The sequence below is a fragment of the Equus quagga genome, chromosome 1 (genome assembly GCF_021613505.1).
Source record: "Equus quagga isolate Etosha38 chromosome 1, UCLA_HA_Equagga_1.0, whole genome shotgun sequence".
In the NCBI taxonomy this organism is placed as follows: domain Eukaryota; kingdom Metazoa; phylum Chordata; class Mammalia; order Perissodactyla; family Equidae; genus Equus; species Equus quagga.
The window spans coordinates 31,141,980-31,155,627 of NC_060267.1; the positions used below are offsets into that span (position 1 = coordinate 31,141,980).

The following is a 13,648-nucleotide window of genomic DNA, read 5'->3' on the forward strand; positions in this document are numbered from 1 at the left end:
GATTCAGTGAGAGTGGGTTTTCCCAAGTATGTAAGAGTATAATGGAATTGAGTATGTGAAGAAGGGATTAAAATGATGGATCGTTGGAATTTAAGCTAGGAAAAGAGTGAAGCAAGGATGAAAGATGAGTTAGGGACAAAGAAAAGGTGCTAGGATAGATGAAGTACAAGTTTCAAAAGGTGGAAGGAGTGTTAAAGGAAGCTGAAAAGATAAAAGGTTGTGGTTGGAGAGAGTGGTGCTTGAAACTGAGATTATGAAAGGCTTAGAGTTATTGCTAACGACCACGTCTCTAGGGACTGGCTATTGGGATGATGGTTGATGTTGAGTGAAGGACAAGATCAGTGCAGTAAAGCTGAGAAATTGAGAAGCTTCAGGGATGGAATCATCATCTATATGGCTATTGAAATCAGCAAGATTTATGGCAGGAATAGTGTTAGAGAAAACGACTGCTAAGGAAGCTTCTAGGAATAAGGAGAAGTAACTCAGGGACCAGTTGTGGGTGGTATAGTCGGACAACAGTGAGTCAAAATGAAAGTCAAAGAGTGATATTTAGATTAAAAGTAAATCTGGAGTCAAGATTGCGATGGAGAGCAGACTTATGTCTAAGATCCTAAAACCTAATGATTTCAATGTTTGAGTTCAATGAACAATTTCAGTGAGTATCTAAGTAAGTTAATGCATATAGAGCACTTAGAATAGAGATGGTATGACCAATGCATAAGGGTTTATAGATGATGGTGGTCATGACCATCTAATGTAGTCTTTGAACTGTCGCATTAAGGCTATTAGAAAATGGACGTTATTAAAATGTAGAGAAGCTATTTCTCATTTGTATATACTCAGAAAAACTTATTCATGCCAGATAAAGTTTTACATATGAAAGGATATTGTTTTGTTTTAGTTCTATGACTATTCTATGAGATAGAATGTTAGGGCTATGCCTTATTTAATACCCACCCACTCCCACAGCTTGCTTTTTACACAAGGGAATTAATGAATCTTAGCAATAGTTTTTTTGAGATTGTTACCCCATTTAGAAAAAGCAGTGACTGGTTGGGAATTCCTTTTCCTGGCAGACTTGTCATGGAGGATTCACATGGAGAGGAAAAAAATTGAAGATTGGAAAAACATGTTGGGGCCAGACTCTGAAAGACCTTGCAAGCTGCTCTGCTTTAGTTGCTTTGAGCAAGGAAAGAATTTAATTCTTTTGTTTCATATACTACCACCAGAATAGAGGACATTGTGGGGAAGATTAGAGGCTGGGAAATCAGTTAGGTTACTATTAAATCAATGTAGACCTAATAAATATCAAAATTAGATCATAGTAGCCATATAAATGAAAAGGAGTATTTTCAAAGAACTAGACAATTAAGTAGGATCCAAATTCTTGTAGCATTTCATTTTCCTCTGCCACTCTTCATCTCTACTGTTCATAAAAGTATATTTACGTATGTTTCTCCTTGGTTAGATTATTAATTTCTCTATGGGAGAGAATATATAATAATATATGTATTAACTAATACTCATACATTAAAATGAGTTAATTTGAATATAGAGTATTTCAATGTGTAATTGCTCAGATTTTTGTCAACGGAATTGACATAGGGGAAGAGCAAAGAGTCAAGGATGTAATCTGAAGAAGGAGAAGCTGATTACAGGGTCAGAGGGCCAGAGAGCTACTGGCATCTGAAGCTCTGCAGATGCCCCTGCAGGTCCAAGTTGCCCTTGGACTTAAAAGCAAGCGGAAGAAGTGAGAGACATTCAGTTGTATTCAGCAAATTCTCCTTTTCTTGACCTCAGTCACAAATCCCATGTGTGTAATCATTTGTCCCAGCAAGATAAATGCTCACTCAAGTTAGTGAAGCTTTTAGGAACAGATCTTCAGTTACATCTTAAAGAAGGAACGAAATGAAAACATGCTGGACATAGCGAATGCAGTCCTCTGTGTGTTTTCTAAGAAATTTAAAAAATTCAGTTAAAAGTAATTTTAAATAATTATGATTTAAATTCTGCTCCTGCAATCTCATTTCAAGAAAATAGGACACATCGGATGGGGTGATCTCTTTCACCGAGGAACTTGTAACTGATAGCAATGAAGTTTTAATTTTCTTTTTGAAAGCCTAAATTTTTCAACTTTGTAATAGAACCTCATTTTTTTTTTGCGTTGTTTATGCTGGTCCACATATGTTTATGGTGTCCACGTGTTCTGAATTGCAGGCTGTTACTCTGAAGTGGAGCTGGAAGAACCCAGAGGCTTCTTTTCAACTCCAAGATATCCTCTGGATTATAGAGGAAAACTGGAATGTTCTTGGGTGCTCAGAGTTTCACCAAGTAGTATGGCAAAATTTACGGTTGAGTATCTGTCACTCCCTGGGTCTTATATGTGTCGAGATTCAGTTCTGACTATTTATGAAGAAAGCCACAGTGAGAGAAGGATGGCAGGTAATCTTACTGGCATTTCAACTTTGTGCTGGGAGCCTTTTCTGTAATAGGCAGTTCATGATCAAGAGAGAGTTTGACTTGGTAATAATATCACCAAATTATTGATTCACGTAATTTGTTGTTAGTGCCATTGAATTGATTCCGACTCCTAGTGATCCTGTGTACAGCAGAGCTGAATGCTGCCTGGTCCTTCTTTGCACTGGAGCTGCATCAAACAGTGCTAGGCTGCTCTTCATAGAGTTTTCCTTGCCAGTGTTTCTGGAAGTGGGCAGCCAGGTCCTTCGTCCTAGTCTGGAAACTCTGCTGGAACCTGTCCACCATGGGTGACCCTGCTGGTATTTGAATTACCAGTGGCATAGCTTTCAGCATTACAGCAACATGCAGCTGCTGCACTAAGACAACCGATAGATGAGTAGTGTGGTTTCTTGACTGGCAAACGAGCCTGGGCTGTGGCTGTGAGGGCACTGAAACTTAACCACTAGACCACCAGGCTGGCTTGATCCTGTAATAGGCATGCCTTTTTTTTTCTAGGTACACTTAATATATTCAAAATTCAAATTTAAAGAACAGGTATATGAAAGGTTGAGTGTGTGAGTTTGTATGTATGTGTATTCAGAAACAAAAAAAAGACAAGAGGACCAAACTTCTTTAAACATACCAGAACCATGCCAGAATGCCAGAAATGTGTATATGATAGAGGAGGAGTTAAGATGGTTAAAAATTGGGCTTGGGGGGAGTGGGTTGAATTTCAAAATAAAGCAAAATACATTAAAGGCTTTTAAAATGACAGAATGCAAAATATTTGCTAATACCAAGCCAGCTGTCATTTCATTTCATGTACGGGCAAATCAGTTTTTGTTCAACAAAACAAACTTGCCATCTCTTGTTTGTATAAGTGTAATACAGGTTTTTGGCTCTCAGTAAAGAGGGAGGTGGTGGGTAGGTGGGTATTGGAAGTAATTTTGTCGATGGGGACACCTGGAAGGAAAATAGTTTATGTATGTTATTGTGAGTGTGTGTGGTACACGCACATATGCACATGTTTGAATCAGGAATATATGGAGGCCAGGAAAATTGCTTTAAGGGTGGGATTATTTTCTTAGGATAAATTCTGAGAGATTAAATCATGGACTTAGAAGGCACAAATATTTATTTAAAGATTCTTTCTTTATAAATACTATCTCATTTAGCTACGGAAAAAAACTATGAACTGGCCTATCCACGGTGCACATTTTCCCCCTATGATCAGATCACCTCCCCCTTCTGCGTTGATTAAAACAGTTCAAGGTCTTTTCCTTGGCTCTGGAATAAAATCCACACTCCCTAGCCAGACCTTTCCCCTCCCTCTCCATCAGCTCACCACACTCCAGGCACTATCATTCTCACCTCGGGGCCGTGTCCATCTACTTCTCTCAGCTCCTGAAGGAGCTCTTTCTCATCTTTGCCCCTCCCTTCCCTCTAGTGTTGACGGTAATATCACCTTCTTCATGAGGACTGCTTTGATGGATGTAAACTGCACCACTGCCACCTCTGTACTTCTTGGCGGGCACCCTTTTCTTGGCACTTATCGTCTGCTGACGTATGATGGTTTTTTCACGTTTGCTTTGCCTGTGTCTCCCTGTTGAATGCGAGCTTCATGAGGACCGCAGCTTTTGTCTCTTCACTTCAAGAATTGCCAGTGCCTAGAACAGTGCCTGACACATAGAAGGCATTTAATAAATGAGTGAATGACTGAGAGGTCACCTCCTTAGAGAGGCCTTCTCAGTCTACGGTAGCATCATCCATTCCCTCCCATTGTCATTTTCTATCAGATGACACTGGTTATTTCATTTGTAGCCGCAGGCTGTATTTGAAACCATCTTCTTCATTTCCCTGACTGAAATGATAGCTTCAGGAGAACAGGGATCTTGCTGTTTTGTTCCCTCTGTATCTCCCCAAATTGGGATAATGCCTAGCGACTCAGAACTTTTTTTTTTTGCATGAGTGCTCACTACTAAATTACTCTTCAGGAACACTGGGTTAGTTTTCATGGCCGTTAGCTGTACATGAGACCTCTTTCACCACACCTGTAACCCAATAGCTCAATTCGATAGGCACTTTTACTTTTTTATCGTTAAGGGGTATAATTACTTTTTTCATAGTTAGCTATTTATATTTTTTATTTCTTCTCATTACCGCCCATTTTTAAATTTGAGTATTGTTCTTTTCACTGGTTTATAAGATCTTTATATATAACAATTTTTTTCTTTGTCAAAAGTTAAGTGCTTATTCATAAGATTGTCATTTGCCCTTAAATTTTGTTTACTATATGTTGATGTAAACATTTTTAAGTTTGTTGGTTTAAACCTACCCATACATATCTTTGATCTCCAATTTATCTCACTGCTTTTATTTTTAAAAATCCATTGCCCATTCTGAGGTCAGAAAAAAAATTTAATTAAAATGAAGCTTTAATCTTGTGGAAATGTATTTTCTCATATGGTAAAGTGACTTTATCCCTGCTTTTAAAAAAAAATTCCTTTCTCTCCAATTCATAGCATTATCTTTATCATATACTAGATTCTCATATAGAAAGAATGATTTTCTGGGAAAACTTGCCTTTTTCATTATTACCTGTTGAAAACCATGCTTGACTTTGTTGTGGATTGACTAGGGAACCCCTATAATTTTCCAACCTAGCATTTCTTTGATTTGAATTTGTCAGCTTGACCCTGCGAGATTGTTCTGTCACTTCAGATGACAGCTAGCAGAACTGCAGGATGTAATGGAAATATTACCCCTTACTCAAGTCGGATAGTATTTTTCTGTACTGTAAAGTGCTATCTTTTTCCCTGTGGGAGCCAGGAACTCATTCAAGAGCTGCATTCATCTCTACTTGCTACAAATAAATGTTTGATCATTCTTCGAATAGTATTTCAACATCATTTACCCTAATATGTTATGCCAACTAATGTTTTTTCTTCTTCTTGGATATAATCTCCTCCCCCCTTCCTCCCTACAAATGTCTGTGGAGTGCCTATTATGGGCCAGAGATTAACTCTTCTTGGTTGTGGGGATCCAGTAGAGAATATAGTGGACCAAAATATCCTTTCCCTTACCAAGCTTATATTCTACTGGGGAGAGGACACACAATAAGATAAAATAAAATATATAATATATTAGGTAGAAGAGCTATGGGGGAAAATGAAATGAGAAGGGAGAGGAAAAGTATCTGTGATGTAGGTACCGTATAATTGTATGTAGGATAACCAGCAAATGTCTTTCTGAGCAGGTGACATTTAAATAAATGTTATAGAGTGATACTGAATTATTTATTTATTTATTTATTTATTTATTTATTTATTTATTTATTTATTTATTTGCTGAGGAAGATTTGCCCTGAGTTAACATCTGTGCCAATCTTCCTCTATTTAGTATGTGGGTTGCCATCACAGCATGGCCACCAAGGAGCATAGGTCCACACCCAGGAACCGAACCTGGGCCGCCGAAGCAGAGTGAGCTGAACTTAACTACTAGGCCATGGGGCTAGCCCCTGATACTGAATTCTACTTTTTAAAAAATTTTTTTATTTTGGTCTAAATAGTTTATAAAATTTCTTTGTTTCTTGTCTTGTGTCTTTCAGACTACCAATTTGAGAAGGTAGTTTTCTCCATTGGTTTTCTTCGTTTTCTCCTTGTTTATCTTCCATGTCTCTTGTTCTAATTATTTGTCTAGTGGTTGCCCTTAGATTCGTGTAAAGAATCTCATAGTTGAGATAGTCCATTTTCTGATAGCGTCTTTTTCCTTAGACTCTACTGATTCCATCCCTTTCCTTTTCCCCTTTTAAGTTATTTTTGTCATATCTTTTTCCATCTTGTGAGTTTGTGGTTAAAATTTTGGCATCATTTTTGTTTTGGTGTTTTCCTTTTCTTTATCCTTGATGTTAAAGTTAAGTGTTTACTAACCTGATCTGATAGAGACCTTCCATTTTCCGATTATTGCATACCTATTCATCTCCTTGCTCAGGGCTGTGTAGCCCCTTTCCTATTTTTTTTTTCCCAGATATGAGGGCCTTCTTGAGGATTTCTTGTAGTGGGGGTCCTGTGGCAATGAACTCCCTTAGCTTTTGTTTATCTGTGAAAGTTTTTATTTCTCTGTCATATCTGAAGGAGATTTTCACTAGATAGAGTATTCTTGGCTGAAAGTTTTTGTCTTTCAGGATTTTGAATATATCATTCCATTCTCTCCTAGCCTGTAAGGTTTCTGCTGAGAAATCCACTGAAAGCCTGATAGGGGTTCCTTTGTAAGTTATTTTCTTCTGCCTTGCTGTCCTTAGTATATTTTCTTTGCCCTTGACTTTTGCCAGTCTCACCACTATATGCCTTGGAGTGGGTCTTTTTACACTGACAAAGTTAGGAGATCTGGAGGCCTCTTTCACATGGATTTCCAGCTCCCTCCCCAGGTTTGGGAAGTTCTCAGCTATTATTTCTTTGAACAAGGTTCCTCCTCCATTCTCCTTCTCTTCTCCCTCTGGAATACCTATAATCCTTATGTTGCACTTCCTGATTGAATCAGATATTTCTCTGAGAGCTTCTTCATTTCTTTTTAGTCTTAGTTCTCTCTTCTCCTCCCTCTGGAGCATTTCTTTCTTTTTTTTTTAAAGATTTAAAAATGTTTTTCCCTTTTCTCCCCAAAGCCCCCTGGTACATAGTTATATATTCTTCGTTGTGGGTCCTTCTAGTTGTGGCATGTGGGGCGCTGCCTCACCGTGGCCTGATGAGCAGTGCCATGTCTGCGCCCAGGATTCGAACCAACGAAACACTGGGCCACCTGCAGTGGAGCACGAGAACTTAACCACTCGGCCCTGGGGCCAGCCCTGAAGCATTTCTATAGTACCATCCTCTAACTGGCTTATTCTGTCCTCCATGTTATCAGCTCTGTTTTTTAAGGAATCCAGATTTTTCTTTATTTCATCATTGTGGTTTTCATCTCCAACAAATCTGATTGGTTCTTTATGGTTCAATCTCCTTTATGAAGAAGCTCCTGAACTCGTTAATTTGTCTTTTTGTTAATTTGTTTTCTTCTAACTCATTGAGTTTTTTTATGATAGCTGTTTGGAATTCTTTGTCATTTAGGTTATGGATTTCTGTGCCTTCTGGGTTGGTTTCTGGGTACTTGTCACTTTCCTTCTGGTCTGGAGATTTACTATACCTCCTCATACTGCTTGATGGAGTGGATTTTTGCTTCCTCATGGTGCTCTTATCTGGTTGCAACTGCTATGTACCGCCACTGGGTGGGGATCAGGCACTATGTATTCTGGGCCTGGCCTGAGCAGGGGCTCCCCAGCTCTGGCCACTGACTGGTTTTCTCTCTGAGTGACTGATCAGTGACAGATCTGGAGCACCAGGCAGGGGAAGGTGTACTCACTTTCACCAGTGCTTCCCCCAGCTCCTGCTTGTCTCTCTGTATGGAGGTCTGGGCGATTGCAGGACTTTGCACTTCCCCTTTCCCCAGCTGCTGCTTCCTCACTCACTGCTCCAGGCAATAGTGGGGCTGGAGTGCTAGGCAGGGACAGGGCACCTCTCCTCACCTGTGAACTTTTGGCACCGCGACTGCTGCCAAGCTTTCTGGGCTGTGCTCCAGGCGATCCTGGGGCTGGAGTGCCATGCAGGGACAGGGCACCTCCTTCACCTGTACACTTTCCCTTCTGCTGCTGCCATATGGTCTGTGCCATGTTCCAGAAGATTCTAGGGCTGCGCACTTTCCCTGCCACCACTGCCGCCACTGCCACCAAGCTCTCTGCACCTTGCTCCAGGCAATCCTGGGGCTGGAGTGCTGGGCGGGGATGGAGCACTTCCCTCACCTATGTACTTTCCCCGCTGCTGCTGCCATACTCTCTGCACTGTACTCCAGACTATTCTGGGGCTGGGGATCTGAGTGGGGACAGGGCACCTCTCTTCACCTGTGCACTTTCCCCACCACCACTACCACACACACCGTACCATGCTCTGGATGATTCTGGGGCTGGAGTCCTGGGTGGGGACGGGGTGCCCTTTTCACCTGTGTACATACCACTACCACAGCCTGTCTCTCTCCACAGAGCTCCTGTGAATCAGCTTTTACTTCCTCTGGAGGATCCAGCCCCACCACCACCTTCAGGGATATGGCTGCCTGGGTCTCTCAGACATCTTTTGTGATATATGTATGTCCTCTGTTGGCATATGAATGTCCTTATGGTTGTTTCTTAGAGGGGAGAGTCCAAGGGAAGAGCTCACTCCACCATGATGCTGACGTCACTCCCTGAATTATTCTTGATAGTAGATGAGTTTGATTCTGAGAAACTCACAGGTTCTTTCCACACCTTCTTAATAAACCCTCTGAGTTGTTTTAGAACTATGGTTATAATTTTCCCTTTCATCTTTGACTTCGGCTCTCAAAGTAGAGCAATCAAAAGAAGGTTGACTGTTGGGGGCAGCCTGGTGGCGCAGCAGTTAAGTTTGCACGTTCTGCTTCAACAGCCCAGGGTTGACAGATTCGGATACTGAGTGTGGACCTACACACTGCTTGTCAAGCCACGCTGTGGCAGGTGTCCCACGTATAAAGTAGAGGATGATGGGCACAGATGTTAGCTCAGGGCCAGCCTTCCTCAGCAAAAAGAGGAAGGTTGGCAGCAGGTGTTAGCTCAGGGCTAATCTTCCTCAAAAAAAAGAAAAAGAAGGTTGATTGTAGGGAAAGAATAAACTTTCAAGCAGAAAGTTTTCCACTGTGGATTTTCGCAGTGAGATATTTTTAATAAGTAGGTTACTTTTCTAGGAGAAAAATGGCACTTTAGTGTCATTTTAAAGATAAAATAATTTGCTGCCTGCTGTCTTTCAAGGGAGTAGTGTGACATAGTAGATTGTGATGGGTGTTGCATTCATGCACCTGGGTTTAGATCCTGACTCCCCATTCCATTTTCTGTGACTTTGGGTGAGTCATTTGACTTCTGGAGCCCTATTCATTTTGCAAAGTAGAGTAAATTTCTACCTCATAGGTTTAATTAATTGCTATGCCTAAAATAGAGAAACTACTGAAAAACAAATGTCTTGTTTTTTATTAGATTTTATTTTTTTTAACTTAGGTGGACTATGTGGAAGAAGGCTTTACCCAATGATTTCATGAGCTCTGGACCACTCGTGAGGGTGTCTTTTCACTCCCTTGTGCAAGGTGCTTTTGGCATAAGTTATATTGTCTTTAGAGTCCAAGGTATGTTTGGTCATCTTATAAAGTTAAAAATCAATGGTTTTTTAAGGAATATTTCAAAATTTTTACATTCTTTTGTAAGAAGTTTTTTTTCTGTGGGGAATGAGTTTATGTTTGAAAGGAAAATCCATTTAAGTGATCTGAGATTGGTCAGGTCCAAAAGAGAAACTGCTCAGTGGATAGCTTGATTGACTTATAAATCACCCAGAATTGTGACTAGTAGACATGGCTAAGATATGCTGATTACAAGATAATGTTTTTGACTGTGATTGTGATTTTACACCACAGAGAGCTTTTTCTGCAGCCATAATTCTTGTGGATTGGAAGATTTGGTTTCTACATCTTAGCTGGCTGATTAACTCTGGACAACTTATTATTTCTCTATCAGGTTTTCTTTATAAGTGATATTATAATAATAAAAGGTTAGAAAGAGTTTTGAAAACAAACTATGCAAATATTAGATGCTATCATCATAAATGTAAACTCTATGCAATTCAGAGTTATCAGATTTCACTTTAGAACATATAGCTAGTGAGGCTTTTTGACTCTTGATGAGCATAGGTAACCAAAAGCTAGCTTCTCTCCTTGGCACCGAGAAATACTGCAGAGATATATTTTGAAAAATGTTAAGTGAGTAATAAAGAAAAGCACACTTATCATATGAAAGTTTTTTCCTGAAGAACTGTATTAAAAATGTTGCATTTTAGATGGAATTATGCAGGGAATCGGCATCATCTATAGTTATTCCCACATGGTCTTCCCTAGACCCTAGGCTCTGCCAAAGATAATTCCAAGAGAGAGGTGAGATGTTGGTTCTCTGTGTCTTTAAATGTTTCAGATAGAGACTTTTCAGTGAAACTAACCACTTCCTCTTAACTTATTTCTAAAACAGTTAGGGAGGAAAGCAGACTGCTCTGATCTGAAAAGACACATAACAAGCCTCTTAAAAATTAGTTTTATTCTTATTCCCTTTTTTTCTTTATTGCTAGGTCCAAAAAGCAGTAAAACTACCAAACTTCTCCAGGGTACAAACCAAGTGCATGTGGCCACTTGTGAGGATGTTATTCTGACCAAACCAGCAGGAATCATACAGATCCCAAGATATTTTCACAGAACCACTATGAGGTGAGGAAGGAATGTTTATTATGATGAAAGAAGTTTGTGAATGATCACTCGACAACCAGCAACGCTTGGTACTTTACTTAAGGCATTATTTTCCATCTCTTCTCCTTAAAGAATAGACTTTGAGATAATCCCTTCAATATCCAAAAACTGAATGTAAGATTATCCCTGTTGATAAATTGTACTTTCTCAACAAATGAGACCATTTATTAGGTAAATTGGAAAGTCAAATCTCTATCAAAGAGTTTCGGAGATTGAAATAAATTCTGTAAAACCTCTGGCACATAGTAGTTACTCAATAAATGGTTCTTAAAATGCCACAATGGAAAGAGGACTTTCCCTGAATTAAACGTTAGAATAAATTTAAAGTGAGAAATGAAAACTGAAGATTTACATAATATCAATCCTAACTGAATTGATGTGATTTGGGAGAGTTTGGGGCAAATTCAGGCAAGAATAGGTCCTTAACTCTTACAGATTGCCAATCAGAATTTAGACTATAATATGGGATTGACCTTCACCATAATGGATGAACTTAGTTAAAACTTTTGACAAATTAACTATTAGAAAATATTTTTCAACTGTTATAATTTAAAGTAAAAATCTTTCTTTCATGTAAACACAAAGAAGCAGAGAGAGAGTGAATAACAGTGACTCACTGAGTGATACATTAAATTCTGAACAAAATAAATAACAATATATGCTGTTTGGAAAGCATTTCTGACTTTCTTTCATCTGTGTCGGAGCTGCCACTGGAGGTTATTAGCCCCTTTAAATCACATCATTCGCCTTGATATTATCAACTTTCAGGTGAAACCAACACCCCTGGCCTGTCAGGGTCACCTGTGGGTTTATGAAGGATTTGGAGCAGACAAAAAATTAATAGGTAACTAATTTCCCATGAAGAACTATGCTATTGATTTTCCTCTATGAAATATTCTTAGAATGTTTTATAATCATTGTGTGACTTACAGATGACATAAATTAGTCTCTGTGTGATACTGGAACAGCCTTACTGTTACTATTTTTTTAGATTTGTAATCGAGATTAACCTAACATTCTCTCAGATTACATTAAAAACAAAACCCAACTATATGCTGCTTACTTAGATCATATCTAAATTAAACTTGCCCAGAAACACTAAAAATAAAAGACAAATAAAGCAGTTTTAGACATATGTAACACAAGAAAATTTAGACTATAATATTAATCAGACCAAATAATATTCATAGGAAAGGCATTGAATGGGTTTATCAATTAGATAGTAGCCAGAAACCTGATGACAGGGACTTAAATTTATTATATTGAAAGAAAGAGAAATCCAGAGATGGGTGGATGCACCCTAGTTCAACAGTTCAATTCTGTCAAGACAGCTGTTACTGAAATTCCCTTGGCCTTTTCCTGATGGTTCCATAATGCTATGTCAGCTCTTAGCATTACACTGGGGGAGAAAGGGAAGAAAGGGCACAGGGAAGATTATCATCATCTTGGGATCATTATCATCATGGGATGTCACAGTACACAAAGTTTGGAAGAACAAAGAAATAAAGGAAAAGGGAGAAAGAGTGCCTTAGCTTTGTTAGTTATAATGTTAATATATAATATATCATCATATACATTTCCAAGAATGCTGTAGCAGATTTGAGTCTGTTTGGCCAGATTTATCACATGCCACCCTGGACTTGGAGATGACTAGAGAAAAGAGAAATGGAAATAGAGTCTGGGCTGGCTGACCAACATTACCCACTGTGATGGGATATTGGAGTCCAGAGTTCCAGAATCTGAGGATCTTGGGTCCAGATCTCAATTCTACTGCATAGTAGTTCAGTGACTTTGGGAATGTCCCAAAGCTTTTTGAGATTCAGTGTCCTTATTTGTGACATAAGGATAATAATATCTACTCTTCATGTGATTTACAAGAAGAAATACCCCACCATCACTACCACACGCACATCCATGTGTGTTTTAAATTCCCAGATTACTTAGTCAAGGATACAAATTCCTGATGAAATGGGATGACTGCCCATAGGGAGAGGACGTGTGAAATTTTGCTGCCTTTGACTCCCTAAAAAGGACCCAGATGCCAAAGTCACTCTCCACTTAGGTAGAGTCTTGCTAAACCACTGTTATTTTATTCTTTGGACATCCATTACTATCCCAGAAGTAGGTGAACTAGCAATCTTTGTATTTATGCTTAAGGTAATGTTAATAAACATGGCACTTTCCTGGTTCCTGAGCCAATTTAGCGTCAACAAAGCCATAGCATCTTGTGGGGAGAATGTAGAATCTGAGCCCAGTATCCTTGGAGATTATCTATGCTGCTTCCTTTCTTACTTTACAGAATACCTGTACTTGCACTGCCTCATGAGGTTGTTTTGAAAACAAAATGAGAGAATTCATGTTAATCAACATAAAAGAAACCAAGCTTCTGCTGTGTTTGTATTGGAAATAGACATTTTCATTCCTTTTTTTCTTTCTCCTTCCTTTTTTTTTAGCTGAGGAAGATTAGCCCTGAGCTAACATCTGTGCCAATCTTCCTCAACTTTATATGTGGGTCATTGCCACAGCATGGCTGATGAGTGGCATAGGTCTGTGCCCAGGATCCAAACCCACGAACCTGGGCTGCCAAAGTGGAGCACACTGAACTTAACCACTAGGCCGTGGGGTCAGCCCCTCATTCCTATTCTTAAAATTGTGCTGCTTAGAAGAAAAGATTAGACTATTGTATCCCTATTGCCTCTCCATCAATGGGATGTCACAGTACACAAAGTTTGGAAGAACAAAGAAATAAAGGAAAAGGGAGAAAGAGTGCCTTAGCTTTGTTAGTTATAATGTTAATGAAATATATATCTGTTGTTCTTAG

General features: G+C 39.1%; 1 protein-coding gene across 1 annotated transcript in view; it reads left to right on the plus strand.

The window, feature by feature from the left end:
- OVCH1 (ovochymase 1) overlaps positions 1-13,648 on the plus strand; it is an 81,722-nt gene that overhangs the window by 42,100 nt on the left and 25,974 nt on the right. The window contains 5 exon segments of the mRNA XM_046663607.1: positions 2,218-2,442; positions 9,542-9,571; positions 9,574-9,666; positions 10,653-10,788; positions 11,532-11,671. Coding sequence (XP_046519563.1) covers positions 2,218-2,442; positions 9,542-9,571; positions 9,574-9,666; positions 10,653-10,788; positions 11,532-11,671 — 624 coding nt within the window.